This window comes from Leptopilina heterotoma, unplaced genomic scaffold, assembly GCF_015476425.1.
Source record: "Leptopilina heterotoma isolate Lh14 unplaced genomic scaffold, ASM1547642v1 Lhet_103, whole genome shotgun sequence".
In the NCBI taxonomy this organism is placed as follows: Eukaryota; Metazoa; Arthropoda; class Insecta; order Hymenoptera; family Figitidae; genus Leptopilina; species Leptopilina heterotoma.
In genome coordinates this window covers 1,357,618-1,379,256 of record NW_025110818.1, presented here as the reverse complement: position 1 = coordinate 1,379,256, position 21,639 = coordinate 1,357,618, and the positions used below count along the sequence as shown (strand labels likewise).

At 21.4% G+C, this 21,639-nt stretch overlaps 2 protein-coding genes across 7 annotated transcripts in view; both read left to right on the top strand.

The window, feature by feature from the left end:
* The window catches only part of LOC122501330 (dentin sialophosphoprotein-like), a 172,580-nt gene that overhangs the window by 133,580 nt on the left and 17,361 nt on the right, over nucleotides 1-21,639 (top strand). The window lies entirely within an intron of this gene.
* Nucleotides 1,322-20,825, top strand: LOC122501358. 4 transcript variants are annotated; one of them, XM_043610775.1, is made up of 2 exons: nucleotides 1,322-1,820; nucleotides 20,672-20,825. In XM_043610775.1, the coding sequence occupies exons 1-2, from the start codon at nucleotides 1,560-1,562 to the stop codon at nucleotides 20,696-20,698; spliced, it is 288 nt and encodes a 95-aa protein (XP_043466710.1). In that variant the 5' UTR covers nucleotides 1,322-1,559; the 3' UTR covers nucleotides 20,699-20,825. The 4 variants fall into 4 exon arrangements, with proteins under 4 accessions (XP_043466710.1, XP_043466702.1, XP_043466694.1 ...); XM_043610767.1 differs by having other exon boundaries at nucleotides 1,322-1,865; XM_043610759.1 differs by lacking the exon at nucleotides 20,672-20,825 and adding an exon at nucleotides 20,493-20,653.

The following is a 21,639-nucleotide window of genomic DNA, read 5'->3' as shown; positions in this document are numbered from 1 at the left end:
TTATACTTTTATTTAATTAATTATTTAATTAAATATTTAATTAAATATTTATTTAATTATTTATTTAATTAAATTAATAATTTATTTGAATGTTGTAAAATTCAATAATATTTTCTAGAAAAAAATAATTTTTTTAATCAAATAAATTAATCTTGAATAAAAATGAAATTTTTTTTCTCCAAATGAATATTAAAATTCTTTTTTTTCCAACTTTGTGATTCCCTGAAGTTAAAAGTTATCTAGCATGAATTTTTCTGAATTGACTAAATAAAACTATATGGTGCTGTTCAGTCTGCGTGGCGAAATGCTTGGAAGTTGATTTCCGCCATAAATACAACACAAATGTCACGTAAATAACAAACCTATAGAAAACTGACACTGATGAAATGTCAAATTATGCGAATCCTCCTCATTTATAACCGTGAAGAAAATTATTTTCTATCGAGTTGAAAGAATTTTTGCTTTCGTTAAAAAAATTAAACAATTCCAATTTCAATTTAACTATCATTTGTCGAAGGAAATATTTTTCCAATAAATTAATATTTTTAAAAACAATATAAATTTGTAACAAATAAATATTTCAATCAAAAAATATTTGTAAAAAATAAATATTTATAAAAAAAAATATTTACAAAACAAAATATTTGTTATAAATGAATTAGTGTAAAAAATTTTTAACAAATATTTCTAACAAATTTTGTAATTAACATTTTTAACAACAAATATTTTCAACACATAAATATTTCCAAAAACAAACATTGGTAATAAATATTTCTATCAACAAATATTTGTAAGGAATAAAAATTTATAACAAATAATTATTTCAAAAAAATAATATTTGTTACTTATATTTATAACAACAAATATTTGTGAAGAATAAATATTTGTAAGGAATAAATATTTTTAATAAATAAATATTTGTAATAATAAAACATTTGTAAAAAAATATTTTTAACAAATATTTCTAACAACAAATATTTGTAAGAAATAGTAATATTTGTGATAAATAAGTTCGTATAAAAAATATTTATAACAAATATCTTTAACAAATATTTGTAAGAAATAATAATATTTTTTTAATAAATAAATTAGTATAAAAAATATATATAACAATTATTTCTAACAAATAAATTCATGTAAAAAAATATTCGTAAACAATAAATACTTATAACAAATAAATATTTTCACAAAAGAATATTTGTAACGAATAAATATTTCGAAAAAATAAATATTTTCCCTAACTAATGATAATTTAAAACAATTTTGCTCATTTCGTTCGTTAAATTTTTTAATTACAACGCAATAAATTTTCATAAAACTAATGAAGTAAATGATGTGAATAAATAAATAAGAAAACAATTAGTACGATAAATTTTGATTGATTGACGAGAGAGGAATTTAACAAAAAAAAAAAAAACTCGTTAGTGAACCTAATTGGTAATAAAAGTTTTTTTCTACAAACAAAATTAGAAAACGATTGAAAATTGATTAAAAAAATTTGAAAAAAAATCGTTCAATATAATATAAGTAATGAAAGAAAACAGCTGGCAGAGGTGTATATGGAAAAGTATAAGAGACCGTTACTGCAAAGTTTTCAGGTCCGACCCTCGATCGTTTTTTTTACCCTCTCTTGTCCCTTCACTCACGGTCGCATTGCCACTCCAAAGTCAACCGCCCCCACTTTACTTTACTCCATCCCCAAAGCGTGTTCACGATACGCGAAAGGACCCATCGTTATCCAGTCTTTGCGCCGTGACTCTCGCGAATGCGGCACAAACTTCTTTCCGCAATGTGTTTCGTTAAACAAAAAACAAAAAATTGTAAGGTTTTTAACAACGAAAATTGTGTTCTTTCAGGAGAAAAATGTGTTTATGGATTTTTTTTAGCCACGCCAACTGAATTCTATGTCGCTTTCTAAACAGTTTTTTACTCTATAAATTTATTGAAATTCATTTTTACTGTAATTAATTTTATAGAAATTAATTTTATTGAAAATAATTCTATTGAATTTAATTTTTATTGTAATTAATTTTATAGAAATTAATTTTATTGGAAATAATTCTATTGAAATTAATTTTTACTGTAATTAATTTTATAGAAATTAATTTTCTTGGAAATAATTCTATTGAAATTAATTTTTATTGTAATTAATTTTATAGAAATTATTTTTCATTGTTATTAATTTTATAGGAACTATTTTTTATTGTAATTATTTTTATAGAAATTATTTTCTATTGTGATTAATTTTATAGAAATTATTTTTTATTGTAATTAATTTTGTAGACAGACTTTTTGCTTTTGAACTAGTAAATTTTACTAATAAATTAGCAGCAATTACAATTTATTAGTAAAGTTTACTGATTCAAAAGCAAAAAGTCAATCACTAATTCAAATTAATGAATATTTTTACTAATTCAAATTTAGAGAGTAGAAATTTATTTTTATTGAAAATAATTTTATACAAATTTTGGAAATTAATTTTATTCAATTAATTTCCACAAAATAACTTTATATAAATTATAGAGACTTTAAATATTAATGAAAAATATTATTAACAAGAATGTGATTCAAATATTGTTTCTATAATAGTTTGTGATTCAATAGTTCTGTGCTATACCATTCACCAAATTTAGTGAATCGAAAAAGTGAAAAAGAAAAATAACAGTGAAAATAATATCCCGTTTTTATATCGAATTTTTAAATATTGAGAATAATTGTTTTTTTACAATTAATTATCATAATTACTGAATTATAAATGCAGTAAAAAAAATTAATTACAAAAATCGTGTAAAAATATTTTAAAGAGAATTTAACTATTACTATTATTATATTATTATTATCATTATTATAAGTAAAATATTAAAATTTAGAATTTTTATAAATATATTTTCCATAGATAGAAGAACCTTTCGGTTCTTTTTTTACAAAAGAAAAATTAATAATTCGTTAGTGGAATTTTGTTAAACTTTTTGATAATTTTAATTATTATTATTATTGTTATTTATTGACTTATTTCTTTGTTCATTTATTTAATTATTATTTATTAATTTACTTATTTACTCATAAATTTACTTATTTGTTTATTTATTTGTTTATTTATTTGCTTATTTATTTATTTACTCATTTACTTATTTATTTATTTCTTTATTTATTTCTTTATTTACTTATTCATTTACTTATTTGTTTATTTATTTTATTTATTTGCTTATTTATTTATTTACTCATTTATTTATTTACTTATTTTTTTACTTATTTGTTTATTTCTTTATTTACTTATTCATTTACTTATTTGTTTATTTATTTACTTATTTATTTACTTATTTAGTTACTTATTTATTTCTTTATTTACTTATTTATTTACTTATTTGTTTATTAATTCACTTACTGATTTAGACTATTAAAATCCAAACAAAATTCAACGGGAATTTTTTTTTATTTCCTTTTTTTAATTCAATTGATTGAAAGTTCTCTCTATACAAAATTGAACCGATAAGAAAATCGTATATTTCTAACTTAATATTATCGTGTTGATAAAAAGTTTTTTTCCCGCAATTGACTTTTTTTATTTCCTTTATTCTATTCTTTCCTCGTCTCTCTCTCTCTTTCTCTATACAAAATTTACTACGCCTTAATTAATGAATTATTGAAGTTCCTTTTTTTCCATATCTTATATTCTCATCATTTTTCGTGATCTAATTTCTCTCAAGTTCGTGCTGTGTGCACTTTCGATAATGTCATTGTAATTGCTCCTGGAACGGAAGATAGAGATTCCTGATTATGTCCGTTCTTTTTTTTCTCTTCAAGCACGCATGCTTTTCTTATGCAAGATAATAATAATTATTATCATTGAGTGAACAAATTTAAATATTCCGGCTAGCATAAATATTGTATACATAGAAAAATGCTTTCACTTGTGTACGACTAGAATATCAATAATAATAATTTCTTTTTCTTTATATATATATGCATAATATAAGAATATTATTATAATCATTGCATGCTAGACAGAAATGTTTAAACTTGTAGGGATTCTTCCTTTTCCGCTTGTACGTATTCTCAAACACAAAATTTTTTTATGCAATCGTAATTATAATACCCAAAAAAATTTGTTTATTCTGTTTTTACTACTTTTTTTTATCATATTCAATTATAAAAAAAAATTTTGAGAAATGAATTTCTCCATTTGAGAACGCCGAGGTCACCACCAGATGGCAAGAGAAATTCCAAGAAACAACTCAACTGCCATCTAGCGGTGACCTCGGCGTTCGCAGGCGGAGAGTAGCGTCTCCATATTGTACTAAATAGTAATTTCCACTAAATCATTCATTAAATTTACCAATTCAAAAGCAAAAAGTCAGTAACTAATTCAAATTAGTAAACATTTTCACTTATTCAAATTTAGAGTTTATAATATTTTTTATTTTACTTTTATTATTTTATTTTTATTTATTATTTTACTTTTATTATTTTTATTTATTTATTATTTTTACTACTTTTCATTTCAATTAATCTTTTCAGTTAATTTAATTGAACAAAAAATTAATTCGGTAAATTAAAACATATTTTGATGCGCCAGGTTTGTTTTAAATAAATACTTTTATCTCGTGCTGAGCGTTCCACGTCCGAGGCCTGTAATAATAATAATAATAATAAAAATAATAATTATTATTAGTAATAATTAATTAAAACAACTAGTTTAATTACAATAATATTTCTATAGTCATTTTTGGTTAATTGAAAATTCAGACGATAAATTTTCGATATTGAAAACCGACGAAAAAAATGGTAAATTTGATAATTATTTATATATACAAGAGGTAGATGACACTGGCGCATAGGGAATAGGTTTACGTTCGATAATCAGACCGAATCAATTGGTTAGAAAACTCTCGTTGTCGGTACGAGCCGAGGATGGAAATTAGCATGCTTCCTTCTTCCTCTTCGCGTCGGTGAATCGCGTATATCACAATCGAAGACGCACAACAGCAAAGAAGCATGTTTCTGCTTTTACGAAAACGAACATCTCGTTCAGGGAATAACTCATATTTCGCAAATTTCGCTTTAATTGCGCGATTACGAAATCCAATTAAATGTTTTTTTTTTGTATTTCTTCCTTTTCGTCTTCTTTTTCTCTCCATTTAATATTGGCAAGAATAAACATTGTTTCCCTATATTAGGAATATGGGAGAATTTTTTTCTATTTCTTCCGTTTTGTTAAATTATTATTACATTGTCAATTAAATAAATTGAATAATTATTAAATTGTAAATTAATTAAATTTAATAATTATTTAATTGTAAATTAATTAAATTTAATAATTATTTGATTGTAAATTAATTAAATTAAATAATTATTAAATTTTTGATTAATTAAGTTTAATAATTAATTAAATTATAATTTTTAAATTATGAAGTAATTAAAATTAACAATTAATTAAATTATAATTTTTCTTATTATTAACTGAATTATAAATGCAGCAAAAAAAAATCAAATTTCGTAATAAAGAATTTTCCGATTTTGTAGTTAACTAAAAATCTTTACTTGCTTTGAAAATATTTTTACAAAATCCATCTTTTGCTTCATTTTTTACTTAATTGCAAAATACAATTCTTCTTTTTTCAAGAAACATTTTTCTCTTTTTTTATTTTCATCTCTTTTTCATTTTTCTTCAAACAAGAAAGAAAATTGAAAGAAAATTAAAATAAATGAAAATAAATGTCTTGAAGAATCTTATCAAGAAATATTCATGAAAAGTGTTGAAAAATGTTTGGAAAAAGTCTCCTCTCGTAGATGCAAGTGCATCTGCAGTTGTAGATTCATGGCTCCTTATTTTAGGTCAATCTGTGATGTTTTCGCTTGAATGAATTTTGGTACCGCTCCTTAACCCTTGCTTCACTGGTTCTCGTTCAGAGAAAGCGCGTAATTCTTATTGACTCGATTAGATTAGATAAGATCCATGCACTGCCACGTGATTCAGAGCTTTTTCTTCAATCAATATTGTGCAGTGTGAATTAAAGAAAATATAGGGAAAAATCGCTAATTTCCAATATAAATAAAAATCTATTTCAATTACCAGTAGAAAAACTTTTTTGTTTACTAAAAATTTTTTTTAATATTATTAAACAAATTGTTAAGTTACTAAAAGAATTTTTTAATTGCCAAAAAATGTTTTTAGTTACTTAAAGAATTTTTTAATTATTAAAGAAATGTTTAAGTTACTAAAAGAATTTTTTAACTAATAAAAAAATTGTTTAGTTACTAAAAGAATTTTTTAACTAATAAAAAAATTGTTTAGTTACTTATAGAATTTTTTAATTGCCAGAAAAGTTTTTTAGTTACTAAAAGAATTTTTTAACTAATAAAAAAATTGTTTAGTTACTAAAAGAATTTTTTAATTAGGTATTAAAAAAGTTTCCTAGTTACTAAAAGAATTTTTTAATTATTAAAAAAGTGTTTTAGTTCCTAAAAGAATTTTTAACTAATAAAAAAATTATTTAGTTACTAAAAAAATTTTTTAATTGCCAGAAAAGTTTTTTAGTTACTAAAAGAATTTTTTAATTATCAAAAAAGTTTCCTAGTTACTAAAAGAATTTTTTAATTATTAAAAAGTGTTTTAGTTACTAAAAGAATTTTTTTAATAATAAAAAAAATTGTTTAGTTACTAAACAGAATTTTTTAATTGCTAGAAAAGTTTTTTAGTTACTAAAAGAATTTTCTAATTACTAAAAAAGTTTCTTAGTTACTGAAAGAATTTTTTAACTAATAAAAAAATTGTTTAGTAACTAAAAAAATTTTTTAATTACCAAAAAAGTTTTTTAGTTACTAAAAGAATTTTTTAATTACTAAAAGAATTTTGTAACTACCAAACGAATTTGTGAATTGCTAAGAAAATTTAATTACTAAAATTATTTGTTACTTACAAAAAAAATTGGTTATTTGTCAAAAAAATTTGTTATTTACACAAAAAAAATTGTTATTTACCAAAAAAATTCATTGAACTAAAAAAAACCTTCAAATACTACAAGAAATTTCTAATTCCTACCAAAAATTTTTCAATCACCAAAAAAAAATTCGTCAAATTTCCTAAAAACTTTTTCATATTTTCCAACTAAAAAAGATCCTTTTTTTGCAATTCTTTACACTATCTATAATGAATAGAGAAAGTTTTTCTCACGTTCGTAAAAATATTTTCGCAAGTAATATATTTTTCACAAGAAAAATTGTGGAGTTTTTTTGTTTGTTTGTTTTTTTTATTTTTCCTTCTCATACAAATTGCTCGGTAATATTGGTCATTTACTTGAGAGAAATTAAATGATTTCTCTATAATGCCATTGTAAAAAAAAATTATATATATATATAGTCACCGTGAAAATTTTATTTTCAACACTTTTTATTTCAATGGTAAATTTTTAATGTTTAATTATCTATTGAATAATCGTAAAATAGTTTCGTACAGCTAAAATTGAAACTGTAAACCCAGCATTAATTTTATTCTATACGAAATCTTTTATTTACAATATTTTTAGTAGAGAAATTAAAATTATTGCCAAAGAAGCAATTTAAAAATCATGAATTTTGTAATTTATTGGGTCTAATTTTTTTTAAATTGACAAAATAACCGTTTAGCTAACAATAAAAATCATAATAATGAGAATGATGATAATAATACCTAATAAAAAATAATGATAATAATAATAAAAATAATGATAAAAATAATGATAACAATAATAATAATAATAATAATAATAATAATAAAAATAATAATAATAGTAATAATAATATTTGCTTTCTGTTGAAACTGTTTTTAATTTCAAAATAATAATAATTGGAAATTCTCGCATTATTCATAGATTTAGGAAACTTTTAGTGCAAATAATTTAAAATTTCCGAGACAAGTTTTCATCTCAAATGAATTTGATACTATTCTTGGCGAAAGTTCTACTTTATAAAATATCCTATTAGGGAATTCTTTTATAACTTTCCATTAATTGACGTACAATTAGTATCAAATTCTATGATTGTATGTGAGAAACTGAAAGTGGGCATTTTCATTATCTTTAACTTCATTAAGAAATTTTTTTACTATTGTCATTCTTCCTGGAAATGACGATTGACTCAAATAATATTATTGTTCCCTCAGTGTGAAGAAATAAATTATATTAAAAATCAATTCACCAAGAATTATTTATTATAAATGCCGATATAATTTCTATATATTATACTTATAAATGATTCAAAAAATTATAATGAGAAAATTATTAACAATAATAATGATAATAATAATTAATAATAAAATTATTTAAAATCAATAAGAAAATAGTAATAATTTTACTAATTATTTGTTACTATTAATAATTTTTTATTAACCATTACAATTATTAATTACTATTATTAAATTATTATTATTAATTATCATTATTAAATTATTATTTTATTAATAATATTAATAATTTTAAATGTTGATAAAACGTTCACAAGAGATGTTTATAATGAAGTGTTTGCTTTAAAAATATAAATTTATTTTTTACATGAGAAAATAAAATATACGGTGAAAAAATTAGAGACGTCTTATAAGGGGAATAATTAAGGAAATGTTTATTGTTAAAAAATGTCATTGTATAACAAGGCACTGACTGTTATATGTTTATCCAGTTTAAAGTGAGACGAGTGCGAGGCAAGACCGTAAATTAAATCTCTTTTATTGCATTAACCTGTTCTTATGACGCGATTTAAGACGTGCTTGAATATAAAAACATTATTTCTAAAGAATATAATACACAATTACAATATTCTAGACGTGAAATAACAATTGTTTTTTTTTTATTTCTATTATTAATCGTGGGGAAAAAATTTATCTCTTAATATCGTCTAATCTGCTTTTAATGTTATTGTTAAAATCACTAACTAGTCGATATTAAATATCAATTTAGATAATCAATAAAAGAATGACTTAAAAATATTGAAACTTTGAAATTATATTTTTTTTACAATATTATACGTATATTTACGCAATTTATCGGTTAAAATAATTTTTCAATACATTTTTTATTGACATTAATTTATAATATATTATAAATTAATTTCTTTTTTTGAATTTCGCGCCTAAAAGTTCTTGAAATCGCCGCCTAGATGGCATGAAAGTTCTCTCACAAACGACATGACGCGAATTGATATTATACGATTAAATTGAATCGAATTTATCTTTTAGATACAAATTGATACCAAATTGGATCGAATTGATACCAAATTGAATAAAATTGTCACCAAATTGGATCAAATTGATATTATCCGATAAAATTATGATTTGATCCACATTTTGAACATCATATCAATTCGTCATCGCAATTTAATGCTTTCAAAAGTTAAGAGTGAAAGAAAAATTACAGCAATATGGTAAACGACTCGAGTCACTTTTTCCTTTGGAAAAATAAATTTTCAAGATAGAAAAATGAAGTGTTGGAAAAAAGTTCACCCAGTATGTTCATTTTCATGGGATATATGTTCACGTTCTACTCTCGACCTGCATATTTTCTCTCGATTTCAGCGACAATGCGACGGAAATACGAGCATTGCTCGTTTTATTCGCAGCGTGCCACATTTCCATTTTAAACATCCTCTTATTCAAATATTTACAAACATTTCTAACATTATCAACAAATATATTGCAAAATTTATCTACGATTTAGTGAATTTCATCGATAATTATATTAACATTACTACCATTATTAATTATTATCAATATTATCATTCTCTCAAAATTTGAATTAATATAAATGTTTACTAATATTGGATTATTGACTGACTTCTTTTGAATTAGTAAATTTTCCTATTAAATCAGTAGAAATTACTATTTATCAGTGGAATTTTTACCAATTATCAATTTTCACTAATTTATTAGTACAATTTTTATCAATTACTAATTTTTACTGATTTATTAGTAAAATTTTTATCATTACTCATTTTTACTAATTTATTAGTAAAATTCAAGTTTAGAGACCAATTAATTTTATTTCATCTCTAATTAATTTTTTTAATTTTTTTTTTTGAAAAATCAAACCTTTTTCCCAGCATCTTTCGAATAAAGATTCATCTTCTTTAAGAAAAAAAGAGTGTATTTCATTTCACATTTCCAATGATGATTCACTTGTCAAAAAAGGAGTTTGAGAAAATTCAACCTACGAATCTCGAAATCACACCTCGTGCAAAAAAAAAAAAATCCTTGCATAATGTTTTTTTAATTAGGAAAGAGTTGTTGTGTGGGCACATTAAGAGTGTCAAACTCGTAAATAAATTTACATATCTTCCCAGCTGACCGAATAAATTTTGAATAGGAAATAAAAATTATTTCATTTTTTATGGTATTTTTATAATGTACAAGCTTATGTATATAAATCCAGTTTTTTATAATCTATCTTTTTTATGGACAATCCTTGTCCGTATAATTTAAAAACAAATAAATAAATTATAATAACAATAATAATTATTATAATATCGAAAAAATAACATAAAATTAATAAATATTGTAATTTATTTAATTAATTCCAATTATTAAATACTAACTAAAATTCCAATTATTAAATATAATAATAAAATAATATTATTAATAAAAATAGTAATAATAATATAATTATTGTTTATCGTTATTAATATCATTTTTATATCCTTTTTTATTTTTTAGTAAATAATATTTTAAAAATTTTATCTGCTAGAAATTTTTTTTTTAATTTGTTAATCAAAATTTGGGGAGGAACAAAATTATTGTTTTTGATTTAAAAAAAAATATCGTGCTTACGTCTCTCCGCGTGTAATATTTATTTAAAAATTCTTTACAAAAATAATATGTCAATGTTTTGAACAATTGTCGTTTATCATTGACGACTGGAACTCGGATTTAAAGGATTGTTACAGCTTGTTACCTTATCATTATACGTCAATGAATTCCAAACTAGAACAGGAAGTTTTAATTTTTATTTTCAAAACCCAATGGAATTTTAATGAATCAATGGGAAATTAAATTTTTTTATTTTTCCAAAAAATATTTTCGATGATAAAAATTTAAAATGTTTTATAAAAGAAAATTTATTCTCTAAATTTAAATTAGTAAAAAATTAAAAATGTTTACAAATTGGAATTAGTGTGACTGACTTTTTGCATTTTAATTAGTAAACTTTACTAATAAATTGTAATTTCTGCTGATTTATTAGTAAAATTTACTAATTCAAAAGCAAAAAGTCAGTCACTAATTCTAATTAGTAAAATTTTTTACTAATTAAAATTTAAAGAGTAAATTTAGTGAAATTTCGTTAGACTTAAATTTCGTTTAGACTATTATTATTAATACTATCATTATAAGAATTATTATTATTATAAATTATTATTGCTAATTTTCTTTACAATAAATTTTCACTCTCGAAATCTAAATTAGTAAAAATTTCTTTATTACATAAATTTATTTACTAATTAATTATATTTAAATTATTTAATTATAATTAATATAATTAATATAATTAATTAAATTAATTGAATTAATCAAAAATATAGTTAATTATAATAATGTTTAATAAAATAATAAAAATAATAAATAAAAAGAAAAAGAAAGTAAAATATAAAAATAAAATAAAATGCACTAAAAATTTTCGTAAGAAAATATAGAACAACCTCTAAAATTCAGATTTAGAGAACAATATAATTAATGTTAATTCACTCTCCACTTTTTCAAGATATAAAATTTCGTAGTCCATTCACACGTGAATGTATGTAATTGCACATATTTATGTACAGTGTTGATAAAGTTTATATATATGTAGATAAATTTAAAAGTATCTATTATATGAATATAGAGCCGAGGTCATCCCCTTCTATCTTATACATTATATGAGGTTTCATAAAATATTTATTCTCTTTCCCATATGGAATTTAAAATTAAATTCTATTCAGCTTTATTAAAATAAAGACATTAACGAGTTTCGTGAATTTTATTAATAATATTACTATATATATTATGTTTCTCTCTCTCTCTCTCTATTTTAACGAAGAAAGTAATTAGTATATCAATAAATTGAAAATAATAAAATTCATTTTCTTTTTATCACGTTCATTATTTCTGTAACAGTATAATCAAAGTACTTTCACCGCTAAAATTTCATTTAATATAACTCTTTTTTTTTCTCTCCAAATTATGCAATTTATATAAAAAAAATTTATTCCTCCGTATATTGAAACATTTCCGTGAATTCTTTTATCTCGTAATATTTAATTGTTTAATTAATCTTTAACAAAAAAAAAGTGTTTCCTTGGTTTGAATGTATATATACACCATTTCTCTAGATACAATTCAAGGTGATTTGCGGTTGATTTCAAAAGCAATCTTCTAATTAAAGTTTTACTATTTTCTTCAGGTTTATAATGAAACTGAGAATGCTTGTTAATTAATTTTAATTTTATTTATAAAACGTTTCAGTTTACTTTTAATTCAGTTTTTGATTTCATTCAATCTTCATTCAATTTTAAATTTAAATTGAATTATAATTCAATTTTTAATTAAATTTAATTGACATTCAATTTTCACTTTCAATTCAATTTTGATACACATTTGAGATATTTTAAATTGAATCAACTTTAATTCAATTTTCAATTCACTTTCATTTTTAATTTAGTTTCAAATTAAATTCGATTTCAAGTTAATTTTCAATTGAATTCAATTTTAAGTCAATTTACAATTTAATTCAATTTTAAGTTAATTGGTAATTTAATTCAATTTTAATTTGATATTAATTCAATTTTCACTCATTTTAATTGGAATTCGATTTCAATAAATTGAATTTTCAATTGAATTCAATTTTAAGTCAATTGATAATTTAATTTAATTTTAATTCGATTTTAAATTGAATTCGATTTCAATAAATTGATTTTTCAATTGAATTCAACTTTAAGTCAATTGATAATTGAATTCAATTTTAATTCGATTTTAATTCAATTTTGATTCATTTTTTATTGAATTTAATTGTTAATTTACTTTAATTTATAATTTATAGTTTGTAATTGAATTCGATTTTAATTTAATATTTAATTGAATTAAATTTTAAATCAATTCTCAATTGAATTCTCTCTTAATTCAATTTTTAATTTAATTTTGATTCTAATGTTTGTAACATTTTAAATTTCATCCAATTTTAATTAAATTTTAAGTGTGGACTTAATTTTAATTCAATTATTGTAATTCGATTTTGAGTTGAAGTTTAATTTTAAGTCAGTTTTTAATTTAATTCACTAGTCAATTCAATTTTAATTACAATTTTTGTTTACTTTTAAACCTAATTTTAATCAAATTTTCAATTTCATCTGATTTTAATTAAATTTCAAATGTGAAGTTAATTTGAATTCAATTTTATTTCAATATTTAATTTAATTTTTTATTTATTTCAATTTTAATCCTATTTTAAATTTAATTTTGATTATAAACTTAATTTTAATGTAATTATAATATAATTTTGAATTAAAATTTAATTTATTTCACTGTTAATTCAATTTTAATTAATTTTTTAATTTAATGTTAATTTTAATTCAGTTTTAATTTTATATTTATTTTTAATTTAATTTAAAATTTATTTTCAACAAAAAGTTAAATTCAATTTTAAGTTTAATTATAATCTTAATTTCAATTCAATTTTAAATTGAATTTTAATTCAAGTTTTAATTGAATTTAATTATAATTTAATTTTGATTCAGCTTTTAATTGATTCAATTTTATTTCATTTTTCAATTTCATTGAATTTTATTTTAGTTTTTAATTTAGTTTTTAATTGAATCCAATTTTAATAATAATTCAAACGTAAGAAATTATTTAATATAAAATAAAATAATTTTCTTGTAGTTAATAAAATTTTTCTTGATTCTATTTTTCCTTTTTTTCCATTCTTTCTTTTTTTTCCACTTTGAAAATGTAAATTAGAAAACTGCGTCAGTTTCCCACGATAAAATAAAAGTCAATTGCAATTCACCCGATTAGTAATAAGTGTTTGAAGATTGTGTATCTCGAGGTGAGTGCGCCTGAGGCTAAAAAAATTTTTTATGGTCAAGATTATTGCACAATGAAAAAGTGCCTAAAAGACTTTTCTCTCTCTTTTTGCGACTACAAAAAAAGAAACTAACGATCGAAGCATGATTTCAATTTTACTCGCGATTCTGTCGTTATATATTTGACCATAAATTGGAAATTTTTTTCTGCGGATAATAATAATAATAAGAAGAAGAAAGAAGAAGTAAGAAGAAAATACCACTTTATTTTTTACTTGTTCTAATAGTTATAGTTTATCGCAACCAATAATTATTATTCTTCTTTTAACCAATTACTCGTCTGAGGTCAGTAGGCCTTGGATATATTTTCATTTGTTTTCCTCCCTTTTTGCCTGCGTGCTCCTTTCTCTTCCATATATAGTTTAAAGTCTTTTCGCAAAGGCCAAAGAGTGACAAATTATTGTATTCCGCAATTTCCGGTTAGAGTCCCTACACCTATCCGGTTTGAATACGTATATTCTATAAAGTTAAATTATTCATTGATCGAGTGCACCTGGTAAAAAGCAGGTGTGAAAAGTGCAAAAAAGTTATATAAACATATATTCATATTTTTCACCTGTTCCCTTTTATTTATTACCTTTTTTTCTTAGAATTTTTCTTTTATAGGTACAAATTTTTAAGTACAACAGACCTCGGACTGAATTTAGAAATAAAAAATAATAGCGAAAATGTCATAAAGTGTTTGTAACAGTTGCTAATAGTCGCATTATTTGTAAATAAATAATGATTTTAACAATTTATTTTAATGAATTTCAATTTTTAATTTACGATATTTTTATGGTCGATTAGAAATAGAAAAAAGTCGAAAAAGTAGTTTAACTTAATTCAGTGTTGTCACAAAAATTTTATTTTGAATTTCCCTGATTTTCCTATTTCACTTATTTCTAAATTCAATTATTCAAAACTTAAATAATTTTGTTAAATAAATATTTAAATGCTTCCTATTAATTTTTCCTTGGAAAACAAAAAATTGAAAAGATTACAATTTAAAATCTTCTGAAATGCAAAATTTCTGACTGTTTTTTTAAAGTTATAAAAGTACATATATTGTCAAAGAATTATAATAAATTCTGAAAATAATTGAAATTAGTCAAAACTTTTTGAAAATAATTGAAATTTATAAAAATTTTTGAGAAATAATTGGAATTTAAAAGAACATTTGAAAATAATTGAAATTTTGTAAAATTATTTTAAATTAATTGAAATTTGATAAAATCTTCTGAAAACAATTGAAATTTATGCAAAATTTTCTTAAAATAATTCAACTTTTGTAAAATATTTTTAAAATAATTTAAATTTGTCAAAATTTTTGAAAAATAATTGAAATTTGTCAAAACTTTTTGAAAATAATTGAAATTTGTCAAAATTTTTGAGAAATAATTGAAATTTTACAGAACATTTGAAAATAATTGAAATTTTGTAAAATTATTTAAAAATAATTGAAATTTGATAAACTCTTCTGAAAACAATTAAAATTTGGTAAAATCTTTTGAAAACAATTGAAATTTATGCAAAATTTTGTTAAAATAATTCAAATTTTGTAAAATCTTTTTAAAATAATTGAAATTTGACAGAACATTTAAAAATAATTGAAATTTGATCAAATCTTCTGAAAACAATTTAAATTTATGCAAAATTTTGTTAAATTAATTCAAATTTTGTAAAATCTTTTTAAAATAATTGAAATTTGATATAAACTTTTAAAAATAATTGAATTTTACAAAAATATAAAAAAGATAATAAAATTTTCGAAGAACTTTAATTATAAATATGAAAATGATTTCTCCGAAATTTTAATAAGTCTAAAAAAGTAAATTTGAAAAAATTTTAATTTTCCTTATTCCAAGATAATTGAAGCTTAAAAAAATTATAACAATTTCCGAAAATTAATTTTTGAAAAATATTGTAATGTAATTTTTCGAAAATAATTGAATTTCTTAAAAGAATTTTTGTATAATTGAAAAAAAACGTTATTAACTTTTTGAAAAATTTTAATTATTATTTTTCAGCATGATTGTTTTCTGCAAAATGTTAAAAATAATTCTACAAATTTTTAATGTTTTTATTATTTTCTGTACTCGTGTATTTGAATTTTCAGAAATATGTAATTGGAAATATTGAAAATAATTGAATTTTAAAAAATTAGAATGGAAAAATTTTAAAATTTAGGTACCTACTTTTAATTATTTTTATTTCAAAAAATATTTTAATATAATTTTTAGAAGCTAATTTTCATTTTTAAATTTACACTGCAAGACTTTTTATTACAATTTTTGAGAATTCAATTATTTTCAAAATTACCAATTAAAAAATTCTTCAAAATTTGATATTTAAAAATTATAATAAAACACTTGAAGAAAATCGTTTTTTTTAATTCAATTTAACAAAATTTTATTTTTTCCAAAATTTTTTAATTGTATATTTTGAAAATTTAATTAGAAAAATTATTCAAAACTATTTTTCCAAAGATTTATCTATAGTTATACTTACCACACTATAAACATCTAAATAAGTTACATTTTCTACTAAAAAAGTGGTATTTAGTTGCAAAATTTGGAAGAAAAGTCGAAAAAAGTTGCATTTTTTGAAAATTGTCGAAAAAAGTCGCATTTTTTGCAAATATAGTCGAAAAAAATCGAAAAAATCATTTTTGCCTAGTATAGACTAATTGCGATAAATAAATTGAAATTATAAACTATTGTGGCATTATATATTGCTAAGTGAAAATGAAATGTAAAAGGAAATCGGTGGTTTATCAGAATCAGAATCGTTGTGGGCGATTGTAAGCGTAGGTTTGAACCACGACCTGGGACGATCGATCGATCCATCCATTCACTTTATGCAATGACGGGCCCCATTCAAAAAAAAAAATTTTCAACTCATTTTGCAATTTTTTTTCACTCTATACTTTGATTTATTTACTATAATTCAATTCCACAAGAAAACAAAAAGGAATTTAAAGTAAAAGAAAGATAGAAACTGTATAAAACAATATTTTTTAGAAAATCTTTTTAACAATAGTTAAAAAAAGATTTTCTGAAAAATATTGTTTTCTGAGTTGATCTCAAGAAAAAAATTAAATTGAATTATTAAATTTCGTCAAATTAAATTATTTTCGCCCCAAAATTGATATCTTTAAAAAAAACTGTGTATTTTTTGGTACACTACGAAAATTATTAAATGGAATTTAATTAATTAAAAAATATTTAATTGATTAAAAAGTTAAAAGAAATTCAAATCTCGAATTAGATTCTTTTAGCCAGATTTTTTTCTCTTGAAAAGCAATTCAATCGCTGTGTTTATACGTTTAAATAACGCAGAACTAGAATTATTTTTCTTGGCCATTAATCGTGATTACTTTTGCCTTTTTTAAATTTCGAGAGTTTCAAAAAAAGAAAGAAAAATAATGCCTTATCCATGCGAGATGGAATTAAATTACACGCAGTTTCTTTGCATTTGCGGTGTATATAAAATACGCAAATAAAAAAGAATAAAAAAAATAATACAGAAATAGGGAATTTAAGTAATGTTGGCAAAATGTATATATATATATATAACTAAGCTCAGGAATCTAATGCTTTAGAAAAGAAGTCTTTTCCATTGTTTGTTTGTCACGAAGAATAAAAGAAATATCATCTGTCAACTTTAGACCCCATATCTTTATCTGTTAGGTCGATATTGTTTTCTCTCCGCGGAATAAGTTACCCAACGTCTATTGTGACAAAACTAAATTCTTTTGTTTGTTTTTTGCTTCTCTTTTTTTTTGTTTTTTTTATAATAGACAAAAGTGTTTCACTGAAAACATTTTTAAATTTGTTTACGTAATTTTTGAACTTTACTTTCGAATTCCTAATTTTCAAATTTTACTTTTCCTCATATCATTTATAAAATTCGTAATAATTTCTTTACAATAAAAATTTGTAATTCGTTTAAAAAATAAAAAATAATTTACCTGGACTAAATAGAAAATCATTTACTTGGACTAAATATAAAATAATTTTCTTAGGCAAAATATAAATATAATTATTCCCTTCTTTAGAGTTTATAATTTTCTTTTAGAGTTTAGGTACAAATTTACCAATTAAGAAAATGACTAATTAAAATAATCAGGGTTGCCAAAAAAATTTAATTTTCTTTTTCCCTGACTTTTCCCTAATTTCCAGACTTTTTCTTGACTGATTTTGACTTTTTCCCTGAACCTGAAGAATATTCTGATTGACTCCAAAAATAATTAAATACTCAAAAAAATGTTCTATTACTATTAATTACCAATTTCTAAAATTGTAAAATTGTTAAAATTGTAAATTCAAATTTTCAAAGATTTTAATAAAGGATTTACCCTTTTCAAAATTCAATTATTTTTAAAAATTCACGCTATAATGCTTTTAATATTCATTAATTAAATTCATTAATTAAATAAAAAAATAAATAATTTATTCAAAAATGGAATATTTCTTAAAATTGCACTTTTATGAAGAATTGAAGAATTGTATTCAAACTTTTTAAATAATTGAATTTCTCAGAATTTTTTAAAACTTTTTAAAAATACCTAATTAAATTCTATCTATAGAAATTTCATTAAAAAATTGAAAATAATTGAAATCTGACGAAGAATTTTATTAAATTTTCTTTTAAATAATTGAATTCCTATGAAAATGTTTATTTTTGAAAAGAATTGAATTCTTGGGAAGAATTTTATTCAAATTTCTTAAATAATTGAATTCTCGAGTAAAATTTTATTATTTATGAAAATAATTGATGTCTTACGAAGAATTTTATTCAAATTTTTTTAAATAATTGTATTCCCATAAAAAAATGAATTATATTTTGTAAAAATGATTGAATTGTATTGGAAAATTTTATTAACTAAATCTTGTAAAGAATTGTGTCAAATTTTTTTTAAATAATTAAATTTTTAAAAGAATTTTATTTAAATTTTTCAAAATAATTGAATTTTTCAGAACTATATTCTTTCAATTCTCTGAATATATTTGAATTCTTTGGAGAAACTTCATTAAAAAATAATTGAATTGGTGCGAAGAAATTTATAAAAAAAGAAATTGGAAAGTAATTTAATTCCTGTGAAATTTTTATTAAAATTTTGTTCAAATAATTGAATTCTTTTGGAAAATTTTATTAAAATAATAGATATTAAAAATAATTAAAATGAGGAAAATTTTGGAAAATAATTGAAATTTTGCTAAGAATTTTATTAATTTCTTTGAAAATAATTGAAATGATGCGTAGAAGTTTATCACTTTTAAAAATAATTGAATTTCTGAAGCAGTTGTTCTTAAAATTTCAAATTGAAACCTTTGAAGTTCATCTATTTATGAAATTTGTAAACGCAACTCTTTTTAAATCCAATTAATTTTGAAATTTTTAGTAAAATGATTCATTAAATAATTTCTAAGTAATAATTTTATGATAGTTCTTCACGAATTAAGTTATTTAAAAAGAAATTATTGTCAGAAATTGAAAAAATTAAAGTTTTTGTATTAGAATTCGTGGTAATTTTATAGTTTATGAGGCAAACAAAAAAGACACCAAAATTCAGATTTTTTTTATAAATTCTAAAAATTAAAGTTTTTCCAGTACTTTTAATAAAAATCCCTGACTTTCCCCTGAATTCCCTGACCTATGGCAACCCTGATAATATTACCAAAATTGAAAAGAGTTCATTAAAAGACTGAAATTACATATCTTGAAGATATTTATTGATCCTGAAAAATTATCTCCAATTAAAATAAGAAAATAATTTATAATTAAAAATTTTGTAATATCAAAATTATAATGTGCTATAATATTGCTTTCATAAGTGGATCAATTAATTAGTATGTAGTAAAAATTATTTCCATATCGTATACCAAACAGTTATCATAGAAATCATTCAAAACATTTTGTAATTAATAATCAAGCGAAAAAAAATAGAAAGTTATGGGACATGCTTCTCTTGCATGCGTTCCGCATTTATTTCTAATTTATCTTTACAATCTCAAACAATTTCCGTTTCCTCGGATTTTCAAAGACAAAACAATTTCTACTTTCATCGGATTTGCCATTTATCGCATTTGAAAATTATTTTTCAAAATCAAAAAAATTTCTTTCAAATTTAATTTTTATTTTTGCGTCTTCATTTCAAAATTTGATTTTCAGTTCTGCTTTTTTGTTTCAAATTTGATTTTTATTTTTGCCTCTTTGTTTCAAATTTAATTTTCATTTCCATTATTCGTGTACTTTTATTCGCTTCATTTCGTTTGTGAGAGAACTTTCATGCCATCTAGGCGGCGATTTCAAGAAGTTTTAGGCGCGAAATTCAAAAATAGAGAAATTCAAATATTTAATAAGAAATATTTAATTAATATCAATAAAAAAAATAATTGTGTAAATTTCTATAAAGCTAATATTTACTACAGATCGTTTATTTGAATGAAATAAATTCCTTCGCAATGCACCTTGAGTTTAAAATGATTTTACTCGATTTTCGAGGTATAAGAGGTCAAAACGTGGGAAGCGATGAGGATTCAGTGGCAAAATGAGGGCAAAAGATAGTACTCAAGTGCGAGAAATCCTGAGAACACGAGTTTTATTACAGAGCCTCGGAGCTGTTTTGCTTGGCTAATTGGCCAGTCGATTGTTAAAGATCGACTACTCGGCGTGTCTTTAAATAAAGAAGAAAAATCTAAATGAAAAAAAATTAATTGAAATTCAAAAAAAGTAAATAGTGGAAAAGAAAAAAAAGATACTAAATTTATTCATCATGATGGTGGTGTCACATCGCGAGAGTAATATATCGACAAACATTCGAGCCATAATTGAACAATTAAATCTCAATCCCGTGGAGAGACGACGTCTTATAAATCGAAACGAAGAAAACCGCAAGAGTTCACCACCAAAGATCTCGATTGGTGTCTATGGCAGCAAGGAACCCGCCTACGAGATCTACAGTGAAGTGAAGAAGAACGGGATCGAGATTCAAACTAGGTCGAGAGCCGAGAACAGGCAACGTCTTCCTACGATAAGTCGTAGGAAAAGTGATTGTGAGGTAGAGTTCAAATGAAGAATAAAAAAAGAAGCGCATACTAATAGAATAATCTATTTTCAATTTTATGCATTTTCTCCTAGAATGAGTTTTGCTTTTTTTCTTTTTTTTTCTTTTTTTTTCTCTTTAGAAAACGCAAATATGATTCATTTTCTCCATATGCAAAAAAGAAAGCAATCATTATAACTAGAAAATATGAATTTTCTATCAAAATTAATTTTACTATCAAAATCAATTTTCTATTAAAATTAATTCTTCTATCAATAATTAATTTTTCTATCAAAATAATATTTGACTATTAAAATTAATTCTTCTATCAATAATTAATTTTTCTATCCAAATTATATTTGACTATTAAAATAATTAAAAAATGTTGATTCAGTAAATTTTCTCATTAGAAAATATCAGGCATTCGCCCTAAAGAATATTCTGAATTACTCTAAATATTATTAGATACTCAAAAAAATATTCTATTACATTTATTTATGAATTTCATTAATTGTAAAATTATTCGAAAGCAT

Bases quoted from the DNA above. Each gene is read 5' to 3' on its own strand.
- LOC122501358 (XM_043610752.1), top strand. From the start codon at position 1,560: ATGGAAAAGTATAAGAGACCGTTACTGCAAAGTTTTCAGGTCCGACCC. The intron at 1,866-20,492 runs GTGTTTATGGAT...TATTTACTACAG, and splicing joins TGTTCTTTCAGGAGAAAAAT to ATCGTTTATTTGAATGAAAT.